The sequence below is a fragment of the Theropithecus gelada genome, chromosome 11, assembly GCF_003255815.1.
Source record: "Theropithecus gelada isolate Dixy chromosome 11, Tgel_1.0, whole genome shotgun sequence".
In the NCBI taxonomy this organism is placed as follows: Eukaryota; Metazoa; Chordata; class Mammalia; order Primates; family Cercopithecidae; genus Theropithecus; species Theropithecus gelada.
Genome location: NC_037679.1, coordinates 80914910 through 80933137, shown reverse-complemented (window position 1 = coordinate 80933137; position 18228 = coordinate 80914910). Strand labels below are relative to the sequence as shown.

Below are 18228 nucleotides of genomic sequence, written 5' to 3'. Positions count from 1 at the left end.
TTTTCTTTATTTTTCATTATTATCATTGTTATTATTTTTAGAGACAGGGTCTCACTCTGTTGCCCAGGCTAGAGTGCAATGGCATGACCATAGCTCACTGCAGTGTTGCAGTTTTTTTTGACAGAGTCTCGCTCTGTTGTCCAGACTGGACTGCAGTGGCATGATCAGGACTCGCTGTAACCTCCACCTCCCAGGTTCAAGCGATTCTCCTGCCTCAGCCTCCCAAGTAGCTGGGATTACAGGCACGTGCCACCACACCCAGCTAATTTTTGTAGTTTTAGTAGGTTTAGGGGTTTCACCATGTTGGCCAGGCTGGTCTCGAACTCCTAACCTTAACCTGCCTCAGTCTCCCAAGGTGCTGGGATTACAGGCGTGAGCCACTGTGCCCAGCCTCACTGCAGTCTTAAACCCCTAGGCTCAAGTAGTCCTCCTACCTCAGTCACCAAAGTAGCTAGGATTACGGGTACACACCACCATGCCAATTTTGTTAAAGTTTTTTAGAGATGAGGTCTCACGATGTTGTCCAGGCTGGTCTTGAATTCCCGGGCTCAAATGATCCTCCCACCTCGGCCTCCCGAAGTGCTGGGATGACAGGCACAAGCCACCACACCCAGCCTTGAGCTGGGTTTTCTATCATTTGCAATCCAACGATTCCCAACCGAGGTAAGAGGCACAGAGGGGCAGGAGGCAGATGCGCATGGCACTGTAAGAGGGTCACGAATGCTAGGCTGCTGTTCATTCTGCAGAAAATGATCATCACTTAACTCAGGGAGTCTTTACCCAAACATAGTAAAAAAGGAGAAGCTCAGAGGAATGGGTTAAAACGTAACAGGGCTAACCAGCTCCCTCCCACCTGCTACAGGCCTGAAAGGAGCCCCGCCTCCTAGCGCAGGCTCTGACTCAGCGCAAGGCTGATCCGGAAAACAGGGTCAGGGTGAACTGACTGGGCTCAGCAGCGTATGCCGGGTCACGATGATACCAGGCTGTAAGCAGCTCTCTCCAGAACAAGGTGGCAATGACATCACTTGAGGGAGGGGACTTCTCTGAAGGGGGAAAATAGAAAGAACGTGGGCTTTGGAGTCAGAATGTCTGCTGTTCACATCCTGGTGTGGCCAAACATTCGCTGATGTCTCTGAATCTTGTAAAAATGGGGATCTCTTGGTCTGACGCACAGGTTGTTGAGGATAAAACGAGTGACATCACAGGAGTTCCTGGCACAGCTCTGAGCCTACAGGAGGCACTCAATGCATGTTTGTTCTCCTGGGAGAGAACACCTCCCTTTTAACCCCAGGTGGCACCAGGCATGCGGTAGGTGCTGGTTCCTTGCAACGGCCCTCCCAGGAATACTGCTGTCCCACAGTGTGGCTAAGGTGCTCTCCTGGGCTCACGGAGGAATGCGTAAGGAAGCCTTCTTACGTCTCCTGCCCTTTCTTCCCTCTTTCCCCTTCAATCTGAGCACCAGCAGGAAGGTGAGAGTTATATGAACCAGCTGTGCTAGGCCTGGGCATGGGCCTGTGCTAGGGGTGGGGAGGTTGCCAACTCCTACCCGTTCTTCTTGGGCAGGTAGGCCTCCATGTCGAAGAAGACGTCCTGCCGCTCCTTGATATTTGCGGCCATCTGCTGAACGAGCTCCGCCTCCTCCTGGCTGGTATGGCGTTTGCACCTGTGGACAGAGATGCAAGCACAGGGGAAGGGGTGTCACTCAGAGGGAGGAGGGCTATGGACTCCCCCAGTCCCAGCCTCCCACCTTCTACCCCAGTGCCTCCCACCTTCTACCCCGTGCCTCCGCCTTCTACCCCAGTGCCTCTTGCAACCACAGTTCCCTATCTCAACTCTCTGGGTTGGGGGAGTGATGCTGCCTCCCAGGTAGTCTTGTGACTTTCGGTAAATCCTTAAACCTCTCTGCCTTATTTTCCATACCTGAAAAACCGGGATAACCTCAAGTCTACCTCACAGACAATAGCCTGGTGAGGATTAAATGAGTAAGTACAGCATAGAGCATCTAGAATAATATTTGATAGTATGAGCTCAAGGGATAATTACTAACAATACTATTTTTCTTCTCATTTTTCTTTCTTTTTTTTTTTATGAGACAGAGTCTCGCTCTGTCACCCAGGCTGGAGTGCAGTGGCGCCATCTTGGCTCACTGCAAGCTCTGCCTCCCGCGTTCATGCCATTCTCCTGCCTCAGCCTCCCGAGTAGCTGGGATTACAGGCTCCTGCCATCACACCTGGCTAATTTTTTTGTATTTTTAGTAGAGACGGGGTTTCACTGTGTTAGCCAGGATGGTCTTGATTACCTGACCTCATGATCTGCCTGCCTCGGCCTCCCAAAGTGCCAGGATTATAGGCGTGAGCCACCACGCCCGGCCTTCGTCTCATTTTTCTAAAGAAATAGCTAGCAGGCATGATGTTATAGTCCCAGAACATACGCCTATGATCTCAGCACTTTGGAAGGCCAGGGCGGGAAGATCACTTGAGGCCAGGAGTTTGAGGCCAGCCTGACCAACATAGCAAGACCCAGTCTCTACAAAAAATTAATCAAAGAAAACAACCAAGGCCAGGCGTGGTGGCTCATACCTGTAATCCCAGCACTTTGGGAGGCTGAGGCAGGCCGATCACCTGAGGTCGGGAGTTCGAGACCAGCATGACCAACATGGAGAAACCCCGTCTCTACTAAAAATACAAAATAAGCTGGGCATGGTGGTGCATGGCTGTAATCCCACCTACTTGGGAGGCTGAGGCAGGAGAATCACTTGAACCTGGGAGGCAGAGGTTGCAGTGAGCCAAGATCGCACCATTGCACTCCAGCCTGAGTAACAAGAGCGAAACTCTATCTCAAAAAAAAAAAAAAAAAAAGACGGGGGAGGTGGTTAAGAAAACAACCAGGGGCTGGATGTGGTGGCTCATGCCTGTAATCCCACCACTTTGGGAAACTGAAGTGGGCAGATCACCTGAAGTCAGGAATTCGAGACCAGCCTGGTCAACATGGCAAAACCCTGTCTCTACTGAAAATATAAAAATTAGCTAGGCGTGGTGGCGGGCCCCTGTAATCCCAGCTACTTGGGAGTCTGAGGCAGGAGAATTGCTTGAACCCAGGAGGTAGAGGTTGCAGTGAGCCGAGATTGTGCCACTGCACTCCAGCCTGGGTGACACAGCGAGACTCTGACTCAAAAACAACAACAACAGTAACAAAAAACAACCACCAAGCATGGTGGTGCACGCCTGTAGTCCTAGTATTCATGAGGCTAAGGTGGGAGGATTGCTTGAGCCCAGGAGATCAAGGCTGTGGTGAGCCATGATTGCGCCACTGCACTCCAGCCTGGGTGACAGAGCAAGACCCTATCTCAAAAAAAAATAAGACCGGGCACAGTGGCTCACGCCTGTAATCCCAGCACTTTGGGAGGCCAAGGCAGGAGGATCGCTTGAGGTCAGGAGTTTGAGACCAGCCTGGCCAACATAGTGAAACCCTGTCTCTAGTAAAAGTACAAAAATTAGCTGGGCGTGGTGGCGGGCACCCGTAATTTCAGATACTCAGGAGGCTAAGACAGGAAGGAGAATTGCTTGAACCCAGGAGGCAGAGGTTGCAGTGAGCTGACATTGTGCCGCTGCACTCCAGCCTGGGCGACAGAGCGAGACTCCATCTCTGAATGAATGAATGAATGAATGAATCAATCAATCAATCAATATAATTTTAAAAAATAGAAATAAAGGAATAACCTGCCGGGCGCGGTGGCTCAAGCCTGTAATCCCAGCACTTTGGGAGGCCGAGACGGGCGGATCACGAGGTCAGGAGATCAAGACCATCCTGGCTAACACGGTGAAACCCCGTCTCTACTAAAAATACAAAAAACTAGCCGGGCGAGGTGGCGGGCGCCTGTAGTCCCAGCTACTCGGGAGGCTGAGGCAGGAGAATGGCGTAAACCCAGGAGGCGGAGCTTGCAGTGAGCTGAGATCCGGCCACTGCACTCCAGCCTGGGCGACAGAGCGAGACTCCGCCTCAAAAAAAAAAAAAAAAAAAAAAAAAAAAAGGAATAACCTACAGATTACCAAGAGGACAGACAGAAAGCCCCTGAAAGCATAAGCAGTCAACCAGTTAAGGTCTGTTATTCTTTGGTAACATGGAACTCTCAAAACTAGAAAACAAGCCAGCAGAGACATCTCAGAATGGCAGGGGTCCTTGGTCTAAGACCCTAACTCATGGGTCAACCTTCTAACTCAGTACTTCTCAACTGGGAGCAGCCGGCAATGCCTGGAGACATCTTGGTGGTCACACCTGGGGCGGAAGTGCTACTGGCATCGGTGGGCAGAGGCCAGGGATGCTACTCACTATCCCACAGTGCACTGCACAGCCCCCACAGCCCCATCAATAGTGCTGAGGTTAGCCATGTGCCCATCTGTGAAGCAATCACTGAGAATCTGAAAAACTCTGGACTGAAAAAACTCTAGACTCTGAGTCCTGCCATTACCAAGACGTGTTTTTCCAAAGCCACATCTGGTGATGTGTTTGCATGGGGCCATCCACACTCTCTACCCCTTAGTTGCAGGCCTCCATTTTCAAAATGGCCAGCCACACTGAGAGCTATAATCAGGACCTTCCTCCAAAATTGTCCACAAGGAAAGAGTTAACCAAGAGTCCCAGATTCTAAAATAGAAGCCTAGCTAAGTGACTTGGGACAAGTCACTTGGAGCCTCAGTTTCCCTGCCTGACAAGGGGGTCACTGCATCCACTGGGCCCCTTCACATACCAGGCAGGAAGGGACTTCCCAGACCTGGAGAAGTCAGGAAATGAACACGATCCAGGCCTGGGGAACCGAACTAAGCTATGAGCTCAAGCACATCTCCACCAGGGATGGCAACCTAGTGGCCACTACCCCAGAGACCCCAGTGGGGGGGACACCCCACACCCACGAAAGGACGCTGCCTGTTTACTTGTCCAGCAGGGCACCTTCCTATAACAGCACCCACCTTTCCCCTGGGAAACTACTCATCTTCTTCTCCCACCACCCACATGGCTGTCCCTCCACTTCCCAGGGCCACAGACTGAGCGCACGGCATGGGGCTGTCCAAGCAGCTTCTCAGTGATTGGTTCACAAATGGGCATTCAACCAATCCCAGCCAATGAGGACTAACCCAGAATGTCGGCTGAAGTACTGGGAAAAAGAAACTCTCGGCCAGACACAGTGGCGCACGCCTGTAATCACAGCTACTTGGGAGGCTGAGGCAGGAGAATCACTTGAACCCAGGAGACGGAGGCTGCAGTGAGCCGAGATCACGCCATTGCTTTCCAGCCTGGGTGACAGAATGAAAGACTCCATTTCAAGAAAAAAAAAAAAAAAAGAGAAACTCTCCTTCAGCCAGGGTGGCACAGCCAGCAGGAAGCAAGGTTAGAGAATATAAGCCTGGCACTGTTGGTGGAGGGGACAGTCACCCTGAGAGTGACACCAATCCAGAGGAAGGCAGAATTTAGAGGGAAAAAAGCAGATGCCCCAAAACACCCTTTGACCCCTGGATCCAGTGATGCCTGAAACAACTCCCAGTCCTGTCTTTTTCCACTGAGATTGCCATTCTCTGCTTCAGCCTGTTTTGAGTTGGGCTTCTGTCCCTCAGAACCAGAGCAGCCCATGGGCTGCAGCCGCACCTACCTCTGGAGTGTGAGCTTCAAGTCCTTGAGGTGCTTCTTCTGCTTACTGATGGAACTGCTACACAGCGTCTGCAGCGCAGCCAGCTCCTCCAGCTTCTGCTTGTAGATCCTGTGCGTCTCCTGGAGGACAGGGGACCACGGGGGAAGGTGTGCGGGAGAATGTGAACAGGTCATTTTCTTTTCTTTTCTTTTTGACAGAGTCTCGCTCTGTCACCCAGGCTGGAGTGCAGTGGCATGATCTCAGCTCACTGCAAGCTCTGTCTCCTGGGTTCGAGCAATTCTCCTGCCTCAGCCTCCCACGTAGCTGGGATTACAGGTGCCCACCACCATGCCCGGCTAATTTTTTTTTTTTTTTTTTCGTAGAGACGGGGTTTCACCATATTGGCCAGGCTGGTCTCAAACTCCTGACATTGTGATCCACCTGCCTGGGCCTCCCAAAGTTCTGGGATTACAGGCATGAGCCACCGCGCCCAGCCAGCTTATTGTTTTTAATGTCATGGTCTTCATCTCCCGTGTTGGTTTCCCTAAATTGTTGGTGTTTGTCTTAGAAGTCCAGAGATAAGGGGTTGTTTCCCTGCCTATGGTGTTATTTATTGGGAGGTGTGTGATGGTGGCAAAGTCAAGAAGTTACTGTGTTCTGTTCCCCCAGCACTGAGGCAAAGTCTCTTGTATTTTCCCATGGTGAAACCCCATCTCTACTAAAAATGCAAAAATTAGCCAGACATGGTGGCGGGCATCTGTAATCCCAACTACTTGGGAGGCTGAGGCAGGAGAATCACTTTAACCCAGCGGGTGGAGGTTGCAGTGAGCTAAGACCACGCCACTTCACTCCAGCCTGGGTGAAAGTGCGAAACTCCGTCTCAATAAAAATAAAAACAAAAAGAATAAGCCACTGCTCGCTTTGGCAGCACGTGTACTAGAATTGGAATGATACAGACAAGGTTAACATGGGCCCTGAGAAATTAAAAAACATTGAAAAACAAAGCAACGATAAACCAACAAACTCAAGTGACCTTTTTTTTTTTTTTAGCAGTTGGAGAGATGGATTTACCAGAGGGAGAGCAAAAGCGGATGGTCCAACAGTGAGCACAGAGGCTAAACTCCCCTGCCTGCCAAGCAAGGCACCTAGGTATGAAAGTTAAGTGAGGCCAGGCACGGTGGCTCATGCCTGTAATCCCAGCACTTTGGGAGGCTGAGGCAGGCGGATCATTTGAGGTCAGGAGTTCGAGACCAGCCTGACCAACATGGTGAAACCCTGTCTCCACTAAAAATACAAAAATTAGCCGGGCATGGTGGCAGATGCCTGTAGTCCCAGCTACTCAGGAGGCTGAGACAGGAGAATTGTTTGAATCTGGGAGTCGGAGGTTGCAGCGAGCTGAGGTCTGCCACTGCACTCCAGCCTGGGTGACAGAGCAAGACTCCATCTCAAAAAAAAAAAAAAAAAAAAAAAAGGAAGTCAGTAAATAAGGAAGAGGCAAAGGCTAAGAATTAACTAGATGACAATAAAAATGACAAGTGACTAGATGACAATTAGGAGAGACATCCAAGAATGCTGTGAATCACCTTGAATAGAGTGAGTCACCTTGGCCCACCCACTAGGAAGATAAAAGGGTGACTTCCCTCTGTCCTTCCTGGGCCCCCCAGGAAGGAAAAATCAATGCTTTTATTTAATGTTTTTATTTTTTTTAATTTTTATTTTTTTTATTTTTTGAGACGGAGTCTCGCTCTGTCGCCCAGGCTGGAGTGCAGTGGCCGGCTCTCAGCTCGCTGCAAGCTCCGCCTCCTGGGTTCACGCCATTCTCCTGCCTCAGCCTCCCGAGCAGCTGGGACTACAGGCGCCCACCACCTTGCCTGGCTAGTTTTTTTGTATCTTTTAGTAGAGACGGGGTTTCACCGTGTTAGCCAGGATGGTCTCGATCTCCTGACCTCGTGATCCGCCCGCCTCGGCCTCCCAAAGTGCTGGGATTACAGGCTTGAGCCACCGCGCCCGGCCAATGTTTTTATTTTAAAATAATTTCAAATTGGGCATGGTGGCTCACGCCTGTAATGCCAGCTACTCAGGAGGCTAAGGCATGAGAATTGCTTGAATCCAGGAGGCGGAGGTTGCAGTGAACTGAGATTATGCCACTGCACTCCAGAGTGAGACTCCGTCTCAAATACATATATAAATGAATAATAATAATAATAATAGTAATAATTTCAGACACAGGGGCTCATGCCTGTAATCCCAGAACTTTGGGAGGCCAAGGCAGGTGGATCACCTGAAGTCGGAAGTTTGAAACCAGCCTGACCAATGTGGAGAAACCCCATCTCTACTAAAAACACAAAATTAGCCAGGCGTGATGGCGCATGCCTGTAATCCCAGCTACTCAGGAGGCTGAGGCAGGAGAATCGCTTGAACCCAGGAGGCTTAGGTTGTGGTGAGCCGAGATCGCACCACTGCACTCCAGCCTGGGCAACAAGAGTGAAACTCCGTCTCAAAATAATAATGATTATAATAATAATTTCAAGTTTGCAGAATTACAAAAACAATACAAATAACTCGCTTCCACTCTTCACCCGGATTCACCAGCGGTTCCTTCATTCTGTATTTGCTTTATCCCCCATATATGCGTGCCTGCGTGTGCACACATGTGCATGCCTGCCTGTATGTTCTTTTTCTGTATCAGGCAGGCAATCGTAAGCCACAGCCGCAGGCCAAGTCTGGCTACCTAATTTTGTATGCTCAGTAAGACAGAAATGGGTTTTGCAGGGTTGAAAAAAAATCACTAGAATCTTTCATGGTGTGTGAAAATTATATAAATTGGCATTGCAGTATCCATAAATAAAGTTTTATTGGAACACAGCCACGCCCACCCATTTAAATATTCCGTGTGGCTGTGCTGGGACTCTAACAGCAAAACAAGTAGTTGTGACAGAGACCATATGGCCCATAAAGCTCAAAATTTTCACTATTTGGCTTTTTACCAAAAAGATTTGCCCACTCCTGTGCTAAACCATTTGGGAGTTAGTTGTAGACAACACACCTCTTTTCTCCTAAATAGTACAGTGTGTATCTAGTAAGAACAGCAATATTCTCTCAAATATCCATAGTACAATTATCAAACGCAACTGACCCTTAAATGACATGGGTTTCAACTGCATGTCCACTTATACACAGATTTTCTTCCACCTCTGCCACCCGTGAGACAGCAGACCAAGCCCTCCTCTTCCTCCTCCTGCTACTCCTCAATGTAAAGACACAAAGGATGAAGACCTTTACAATGGTCCACTTCCACTTACTGAAGAGTAAATATATTTTCTCTTCCTTATGATTTTCTTAATAACATTTTCTTTTCTCTAGCTTTTTTTTTTTCTTTAAGACAGACTCTCACTCTTGTTGCCTATGCTGGAGTGCAGTGGCATGATCTCCAATCACCACAACCTTCACCTCCCAGGTTCAAGTGATTCTCCTGTCTCAGCCTCCTGAGGGATTACAGGCATGTACCACCACGCCTGGCTAATTTTGTATTTTTAGTAGAGACAGGGTTTCTCCATGTTGGTCAGGCTGGTCTCGAACTCCGGACCTCAGGTGATTCACCTGCCTCAGCCTCCCAAAGGGCTGGCATTACAGGCGTGAGCCACCGTGCGGGGCCTCTCTAGCTTTCTTTATTGTAATAATACAATGTATAATGCATATATAAAATGTGTGTTAATCAACTGTCTCTGTTATCAGTGAGACTCTGCTCAACATTAGGCTGATAGAAGTTTTGTGGGAGTTGCCGGGCACATTGACTCATGCCTGTAATCCCAACACTTTGGGAGGCCAAGGTGGGTGGATCGCCTGAGGTCAGGAGTTTGAGACCAGCCTGACCAACATGGTGAAACCCTGTCTCTACTAAAAGTGCAAAAATTAGCCAGACATGGTGGAGGGCACCTGTAATCAGGAGGCTGAGGCAAGAGAATCACTTCAACCTGGGAGGCAGAGATTGCAGTGAGCTGAGATCACACAACTGCACTCTGTCTCCAAAAAAAAAAAAAAAAAAAATAGTAGTTTTGGAGGAGTCGAAAGTTTCTGGCCAGGCTGGGTGGTTCACACCTGCAATCCCTGCACTTTGGGAGGCTGTGGTGGGTGGATCACTTGAGGCCAGGTGTTCAAGACCAGCCTGGTCAACATGGTGAAACCCCATCTCTACTAAAAATACAAAAATTAGCCAGGTGTGGTGCGGGCGCCTGTAGTTCCAGATACTCGGGAGGCTGAGGTGAGATGATTACTTGAACCCAGGAGGTGGAGGCTGTAGTAAGCTGAGATCGTGTCACTGCACTCCAGCCTCAGTAACAGAGGGAGACTCTGTTCCAAAAAAAAAGTTATATACTTGGCTTTTCGACTGATTGGCACCCCTAACCCCACCTTGTTCAAGGGTCAATCGTCTAGAAAATGTAATGTTGATATAACACAATGCTATGGCCTCACATACCACTCAAATTCAAATTTTGTTGACTGTCTCTTTTATGGCAATTTTCCTTCAGATCTTGGATCCAATTCAGTCTCATGCCTTCTGGTACTGTTCATGTCTCTTTACTCTCCTTTAATCTAGAACAATCTCCCAATCTCTGCCTTTCGTGAATTTAAGTTTGTTATTGTTTTTTGTTTTTTTTTTTTTTGAGACGGAGTCTGGCTCTGTCGCCCGGGCTGGAGTGCAATGGCCGGATCTCAGCTCACTGCAAGCTCCGCCCCCCGGGTTTACGCCATTCTCCTGCCTCAGCCTCCCGAGTAGCTGGGACTACAGGCGCCCGCCGCCTCGCCCGGCTAGTTTTTTGTATTTTTTAGTAGAGACGGGGTTTCACCGTGTTCGCCAGGATGGTCTCGATCTCCTGACCTCGTGATCCGCCCGTCTCGGCCTCCCAAAGTGCTGGGATTACAGGCTTGAGCCACCGCGCCCGGCCTGTTTTTTGGTTTTTGAGACAGAGTTTGACTCTTGTCGCCCAGGCCAGAGTACAGTGGTGTGATCTTGGCTCACTGCAACCTCTGCCTCCCAGGTTCAAGCGATTCTCCTGCTTCAGCCTCCCAAGTAGCTGGGATTACAGGTGCCACCATACCCAGCTAATTTCTGTATTTTTAGTAGAGACGGATGGGGTTTCACCATGTTGACCAGGCTGGTCTGGAACTCCTGACCTCAAATGATCCTCCCACCTCGGCCTCCCAAAGTGCTGGGATTACAGGCATGAGCCACCGTGCCTGGCCGAATTTAAGTTTTTAAAGCGTTTGGTCCAGTTTTCTGGAAGAATGTCCCCCAGTGGGGGTTTGTGGATGTTTCCTCATGATTTGAGGCATGCATGGGTACCAGCATGTTACTAAAAGGATGTTGTGCCCTTATTAGTGGCTCCTGCCAGGAGGGACACCATATCCATGATGCTAACTTTGCTGGGTAAAGGCAGCCAGGAGGCCCACCCAGCTTCTGCACTATGTAGTGTCCAACTTTCCATTGGCAATTAACAAGTTATCTGTGTGAAGAAAGGCTGTGTTTTAATCACTTTTGAATTCTTCAGTGCTAAACAGCCCTCTATGTCCAACAAATACCTGCTGATAACGAAACCAGACAAGGAGGACAGAGGTGGAGAGATCCTGCCCAGACAATGCAGCCTTGGGGAAGACAGGGCCCTGGCTTGAGAGGCTGCTGTGAGATAAGGGCCCTGCACCCCTCCTGGTGGCCTTTGGTGCTGGTTCCTGCCATGAAGAGACAAGACCAGGGCTACAAAATCAGCTGCCAGATGCTCATCAGGACCTCATCTGTTTCAATTAATATTTAATGTCACAAGTAAAACATGAAGACATCATCCTTGTTAAAAATTAAAACACTGCAGCTATGGCTGAGGTCTGCTTTTTTTTTTTTTTTTTTTTTTGAGATGGAGTCTCGCTCTGTCACCAGGCTGGAGTGCAGTGGCGCGATCTCGGCTCACTGCAACCTCCGCCTCCTGTGTTCAAACGATTCTCCTGCCTCAGTCTCCCAAGTAGCTGGTATTACAGGTGTGCACCACCATGCCTGGCTAATTTTCATATTTTTATATTTTTAGTAAATTTTTAGAATAGATTACAGGTGTGAGCCACTGTGCCCGGATTTTTTTTTTTGGAGACAGGGTCTCACTCTATCACCCAGGATGGAGTACAGTGGCTTGATCTCGGGTCACTGTAACCTCCACCTCCCGGGTTCAAGTAATTATCGTGCCTCAGCCTCCCAAGTAGCTGGGACTACAGGCGTGCACAACCATGCCCAGCTAATTTTTGTATTTTTAGTAGAGATGGGGTTTCACCATGTTGACTAGGCTGGTCTCGAACTCCTGGCCTCAAGTGATCCACCCATCTTGGCCTCCCAAAGTGCTGGGGTTACAGATGTGAGCCACTGCACCCGGCAACTTCTGCAAGTTCTGAACCACATATTTCATTAGGAACTGCTTGCCGTCCACTCTCTCTTCCCTGGCTAGGAAATGCAACAAAGGGCTCAGTTACCTTGAAGCCAGAAGCGGCAGAGCCCATTGCCCCTCCCCAACCAAACTAACCTGAGTCCCAGTGCAGCCTCATGGGACACAGCTTCTCAACTGTGATTTCTTTCTTTTTTGAGACAGTCTTGCTCTGTCACCTACGCTGCAGTGCAGTGGCACAATCTCGGTTTACTGCAACCTCCGCCTCCTGGGTTCAAGTGATTCTCCTGCCTCAGACTCCCGAGTAGCTGGGATTAAGGGCGCATACAACCACACCCAGCTAATTTTTGTAGTTTTAGTAGAAACGGGGTTTCATCATGTTGGTCAGGCTGGTATCAAACTCACGACCTTGGGTAATCTGCCCACCTCGGCCTCCCAAAGTGCTGGGTTTACAGGCGTGAGCCACTGTGCCCCGCCCACTGTGATGGTTTTAAAACATGGCCACTTATTCTTTATCATGCCTCACATAGACAGGCAGTGCCTCTGTTCACTCCCCTTAAATCTAGGTACGCTTGTGACTAGTCTGACAATAGAATATGGCAGAATTGACACTACATAACTTCTGAGAAAAAGTCACGGAAGGCCCTGTGGCTTCCACCTAAGTTCCTGGAGCAACTAAGTAAGTGGAACTACTTGCTCTTGGAGCAAAAAGTACAGCTATCCTGAGGCAACCATGCTATATGAAGCTTTAGCCACACAGAGAAGTCCCGTGTAGTCACTCCAATCAATAGTCCCAACTAAGACAAATCTTGTCAGTCCCACATAGGTTCCAGACACGTACATAAACAAACATCCAGGCAGGGCGCAGTGGCTCGCCCCTGTAATCCCAGCACTTTGGGAGGCTGAAGCAGGAGGATTACCTGAGGTTAGGAGTTTGAGATCAGCCTTGCCAACATGATGAAACCTCATCTCTATTAAAATTACAAAAATTAGACAGCACGGTGGTGCATGCCCGTAATCCCAGCTACTCGGGAGGCTGAGGCAGGACTGCTTGAACCTGGGAGGTGGAGGTTGCAGTGTGCTGAGATCGTGCCACTGCGCTCCAGCCTAGTCGACAGAGGGAGACTGTCTCAAAAAGAAAAAGAAGACCGGGCGCGGTGGCTCATGCCTGTAATTCCAGCACTTTGGGAGGCCGAGGCAGGCGGATCACCTGAGGTCAAGAGTTTGAGACTAGCACGGCCAACATGGTGAAACGTCGTCTCTACCAAAAATACAAAAAAAATTAGCTGGACATGGTGGTGGGCACCTGTAGTCCCAGCTACTCGGGGAGACTGAGGCAGGAGAATCGCTTGAACCCAGGAGATAAAGGATGCAGTGAGCCTAGATCGCACCACTGCACTTCAGCCTGGGCGACTGAGTGAGACTCCATCTCCAAAAAAATTAAAGGAGGGGGGATGGCGGGGGCAAGTTCCCCAGTCTCGTGAGAAGTGCGTTTAGTCTTCACGCCAACTTCCACGCTGTGGCCCCTGCTTTCTGTGTAAGCCTCTCCAGAAAGACAAGATGGTGAAGGAGCTGAACCTGATGAAGAGTCAGTGAGTGGGGCACCTCTTCCTGTACCTCCAAAGAGAAGAATTAAAAGAAATATATTCAGGCTGACTCAGACTAATTTCAGAGAGAGGACTTCCAGCCCTAAGGCATGTATTTGATAAGGCAGAATCCAAAGGTAAAGGTCATGAGGCTGAAGACTTGAAGACTCTAATCAGACACATGGAGCACTGGGCACACAGGCTATTCCCTAAACTGCAGTTTGAGGATTTTATTGACAGACGAATACCTGGGAAATAAAAAGGAAGTTCAAACCTGTTTAAAATGAATTCAACTTGATCTCCCTATTTTACGTGAAGATTTTGTTACCAATAATGATGAAGTTGTGGGAAATAATGGACATGATGTATCTGCTACTGAATGAGATCCCTTTCTGATAAACTCATCTGAAAGTGAGATGTTTGCTTCTGAGTCAAGTAGAAGCCTAACAGAAGAGCAACAACAAAGAACTGAGAGAAATAAACAACTGGCCTTGGAAAGAAGGAAGGCAAAGCTGCCGAGTAATAGTCCCTAGGAAATGATATGTTAATGAATACACAAGGGGCACAGACAGTTGAAGAGGTTAATACTGATGATGATCAAAAGGAGAAGTCAAATGGACTTCTAGACAATCCATGAAGACATTCTAGACAATCCATGTAACGATGGTCCTGCTAATGGTTTAAATGAAGAGGGGTAATTAAAATTTAGAGGAAACACTGCTGGACCAGTCTGTTTAAAATGTGCAACAATAACTTGATGCCTCATCCGGAAATGTTACTGAAGCTAGGTAAGTTTCCATTAAGAGAAAATATATCTGTTAATTTACCACCCTGCAAGCTTGGTGTTACTATGTATTTTTTCTTCTTTGAGTGAAAGTCCTTAGGTAGTAAAACTTTTATAGATTCTTGTTTAAAGTCTGGTAATATGGCAGGGCCCACTGTAATCCCAACACTCTGGGAGGCCAGTGCGGGTGGATCACAAGGTCAGGAGTTCAAGACCAGCCTGACTAACATGGTGAAACCCCATCTCTACGAAAAATATAAAAATTAGCCGGGCGTGGTGGTATGTGCCTGTAATCCCAGCTACTCAGGAGGCTGAGGCAGAAGAATCACTTGAACCCAGGAGGTGGAGGTTGCAGTGAGCCGAGATCGTGCCACTGTACTCCAGCCTGGGTGACAGAGCAAGACTTGGTCTCAAACAAAACAAAACAAAAAAGGCCGGGCGCGGTGGCTCATGCCTGTAATCCCAGCACTTTGGGAGGCCGAGGCGGGTGGATCACAAAGTCAACAGAGGGAGGCCATCCTGGCCAACATAGTGCAACCCTATCTCTACTAAAAATACAAAACTTAGTTGCGCATGGTGGCATGCACCTGTAGTCCCAGCTACTCAGGAGGCTGAGGCAGGAGAACTGCTTGATCCCAGGACGTGGAGGTTGCAGTGAGCCGAGATCGCACCACTGCACTCCAGCCTGGCGACAGAGTGAGACTCTGTCTCAAAAAAAATCTGGTAATATGGTATTTATTTGTAGTTATGCTTATCACTTTATTTAAATCTATTTATTCTCTCTAGTGTTTGTTTTTATAGAGATATGACTTCATAAAATGACTAGTATAAACTGGTAATAAGCAGTTTCTGCTGCTGGTCTGCCATTGAATGCCTTGTTTTCACTAAGTTGGAAGGTTTTGTTTCTGGGGTTCTTTTGTTTGTTTGTTTTTGAGATGGAGTCTTGCTCTGTCACCTAGGCTAGAGTGCAGTGGTGTGATCTCGGATCACTGCAACCTCTGCCTCCTGGGTTCAAGCGATTCTCCTGCCTCAGCCTCCCAAGTAGCTGGGACTACAGGTGCATGCCACCACGCCCAATTAATTTTTTGTATTTTACTGCTCCTTGAAGAGCAGGGCTAACCCATGGACAGCATGTCCACAGTAGCCTGGGTGAAGTTATGTACATATATATTGAATATTAATTCTTTTTTTTTCTCTTTTTTTGAGATGTAGTTTTGCTCTTGTCACCCAGGCCGGAGTGCAATGGCACTATCTCAGCTCGCTGCAACCTCCACCTCCTGGGTTCAAGTGTTTCTCCTGCCTCAGCCTCCCAAGCACCTGGGATTACAGGCACCTGCCGTCATGCCTGGCTAATTTTTGTATTTTTAGTAGAAACGGGTTTCGCCATGTTTGCCAGGCTGGTCTCAAACTCCTGACCTCAGGTGATCCACTCATCTCAGCCTGGCAAAGTACTGGGATTACAGGTGTGAGCCACGGCACCCAGCCTGTCCATTTTTTTTTTTTTTTTTTTTTTAAGACGGAGTCTCGCTTTGTCGCCCAGGCTGGAGTGCAGTGGCCGGATCTCAGCTCACTGCAAGCTCCGCCTCCTGGGTTCACGCCATTCTCCCGCCTCAGCCTCCCGAGTAGCTGGGACCACAGGCGCCCGCCACCTCGCCCGGCTAGTTTTTTGTATTTTTTAGTAGAGATGGGGTTTCACCGTGTTAGCCAGGATGGTCTCGATCTCCTGACCTCGTGATCCGCCCATCTCGGCCTCCCAAAGTGCTGGGATTACAGGCTTGAGCCACCGCGCCCGGCCCCATTTTTTAAAAGAAGTAAAAATAAAACTTATTTTGCAAACTAAAAAACAAGAAAGAAAGAAAAAGAAACTTTCATGGCCAGGCGTGGTGGCTCACACCTGTAATCCCAGCACAGGTGTGACTGGGAGGCCAAGGTGGGTGGATCATGTGAGGTCAGGAGTTTGAGACCAGCCTGACCAACATGGAGAAACCCCATCTCTACTAAAAGTACAAAACTAGCCAGGTGTGGTGGTTCATGCCTGTAATCCCAGCTACTCGGGAAGCTGAAGCAGGAGAATTGCTTGAACCCAGGAGGCGGAGGTTGCGGTGAGCCAAGATCACACCACTGCACTCCAACCTGGGCAACAAGAGCGAAACTCCATCTCAAAAAAAAAAAAAAAGAAAGAAAAGAAATCCCCAGAAGATTCCAGCCCCAGCCACGTGAGTTACCCCTCGCTACTCGAGTCCTCCCAGAAAAGGCACCAGACATCATAGAGCACAGTCAAGCTTTCTTCTGTGCTCTGTCTACATTCCTGACCCACAGAATCCCCAAGCATCAGGCAACAGTTGTTTTATGCACCGGAGATAACAAACCCCACTCACCCTGGGCCACGCTGCCCTCTGGACTGTCACGTGACAAAGAAACTACTTCATTCCTGGCATTTTACTTTCAGGTCTCTTTGTGACAGCAGCGTAGCTTATACCCTAAACACATTCTTTGGGTTTTTAAAAAGTATATATATATATATATATTTTTTTTTTTTTTTTTTTTTTTTGAGACGGAGTCTTGCTCTGTCGCCCAGGCTGGAGTGCAGTGGCCGGATCTCAGCCCACTGCAAGCTCCGCCTCCCGGGTTCATGCCATTCTCCTGCCTCAGCCTCCCGAGTAGCTGGGACTACAGGCGCCCGCCACCTCGCCCGGCTAGTTTTTTGTATTTTTTTAGTAGAGACGGGGTTTCACCGTGTTAGCCAGGATGGTCTCGATCTCCTGACCTCGTGATCCGCCCGTCTCGGCCTCCCAAAGTGCTGGGATTACAGGCTTGAGCCACCGCGCCCGGCCGTAAAAAGTATATTAACAGTATCAAATGTATACATTAGATTCCATAACTTGCTTTTCTCACTCAGTAATATGTCTTGGAGATCTACGCACAATATATGGGGCCAGGTGTGGTGGCTCACACCTGTAATCCTAGCACTTTGGGAGGCCGAGGTGGGCAGATCACTTGAGGTCAGGAGTTGGAGACCATAGTGGCCAACATGGCGAAATCCTGTCTCTACTAAAAATACAAAAATTAACCAGGTGTAATGGTGCATACCTGTAATCCCAGCTACTTGGGAGGCTGAGGCATGAGAGTTGCTTGAACCCAAGGCAGAGGTTGCAGTGAGCCGAGGTCACACCACTGCACTCCAGCCTGGGCAACAGAGTGAGACTCTGTCTCAAAAAAAAAAAAAAAAAAAAAGGCCGGGCGTGGTGGCTCAAGCCTGTAATCCCAGTACTTTGGGAGGCCGAGGCGGGTGGATCACGAGGTCAGGAGATCGAGACCATCCCTGGCTAACATGGTGAAACCCCGTCTCTACTAAAAATACAAAAAACTAGCCGGGCGTGGTCGCGGGCGCCTGTAGTCCCAGCTACTCGGAGGCTGAGGCAGGAGAATGGCGTGAACCCGGGAGGCGGAGCTTGCAGTGAGGTAAGATCACGCCACTGCACCCCAGCCTGGGCGACACAGCGAGACTCCGTCCCAAAAAAAAAAAAAAAAAGAATATATGGATGCACTCCACTCTTTAGTGCTGTGCATATTTTGTGCTGCAGATATACTCCAGTTTCTTTAGTCCTTCCCCTAGTGCTGGATATTTATGTTGCTTCCTGTGTCTGACTATAACCAACAATACAATATTGAATCATATCCTTGCACGGCCTCTCTGGGCACACAGGCAGGTGTGTCTCTAGAGTAGATTTCTCTGGGGGAAGAGAGGTAAAATTGTGGGTCAGAGGCTACAGGCTTTTTATTAGATTTTTTTTTTTTTTTTTTTTTTTTTTTTTT

General features: G+C 48.8%; 1 protein-coding gene and 1 pseudogene across 1 annotated transcript in view; one reads left to right on the top strand and one right to left on the bottom strand.

Annotated features, from left to right (window-relative positions):
• TMEM120B (transmembrane protein 120B) overlaps window positions 1–18228 on the bottom strand; it is a 64325-nt gene that overhangs the window by 26311 nt on the left and 19786 nt on the right. Inside the window, exons 2-3 of the mRNA XM_025402853.1 lie at window positions 5645–5763; window positions 1547–1663 (exon numbers count right to left, since the gene is read on the bottom strand). Of these exons, the coding sequence (XP_025258638.1) occupies window positions 1547–1663; window positions 5645–5763 (236 nt within the window). The remainder of the gene's footprint in view (window positions 1–1546; window positions 1664–5644; window positions 5764–18228) is intronic.
• On the top strand, window positions 11189–14582 carry LOC112634185 (annotated as a pseudogene).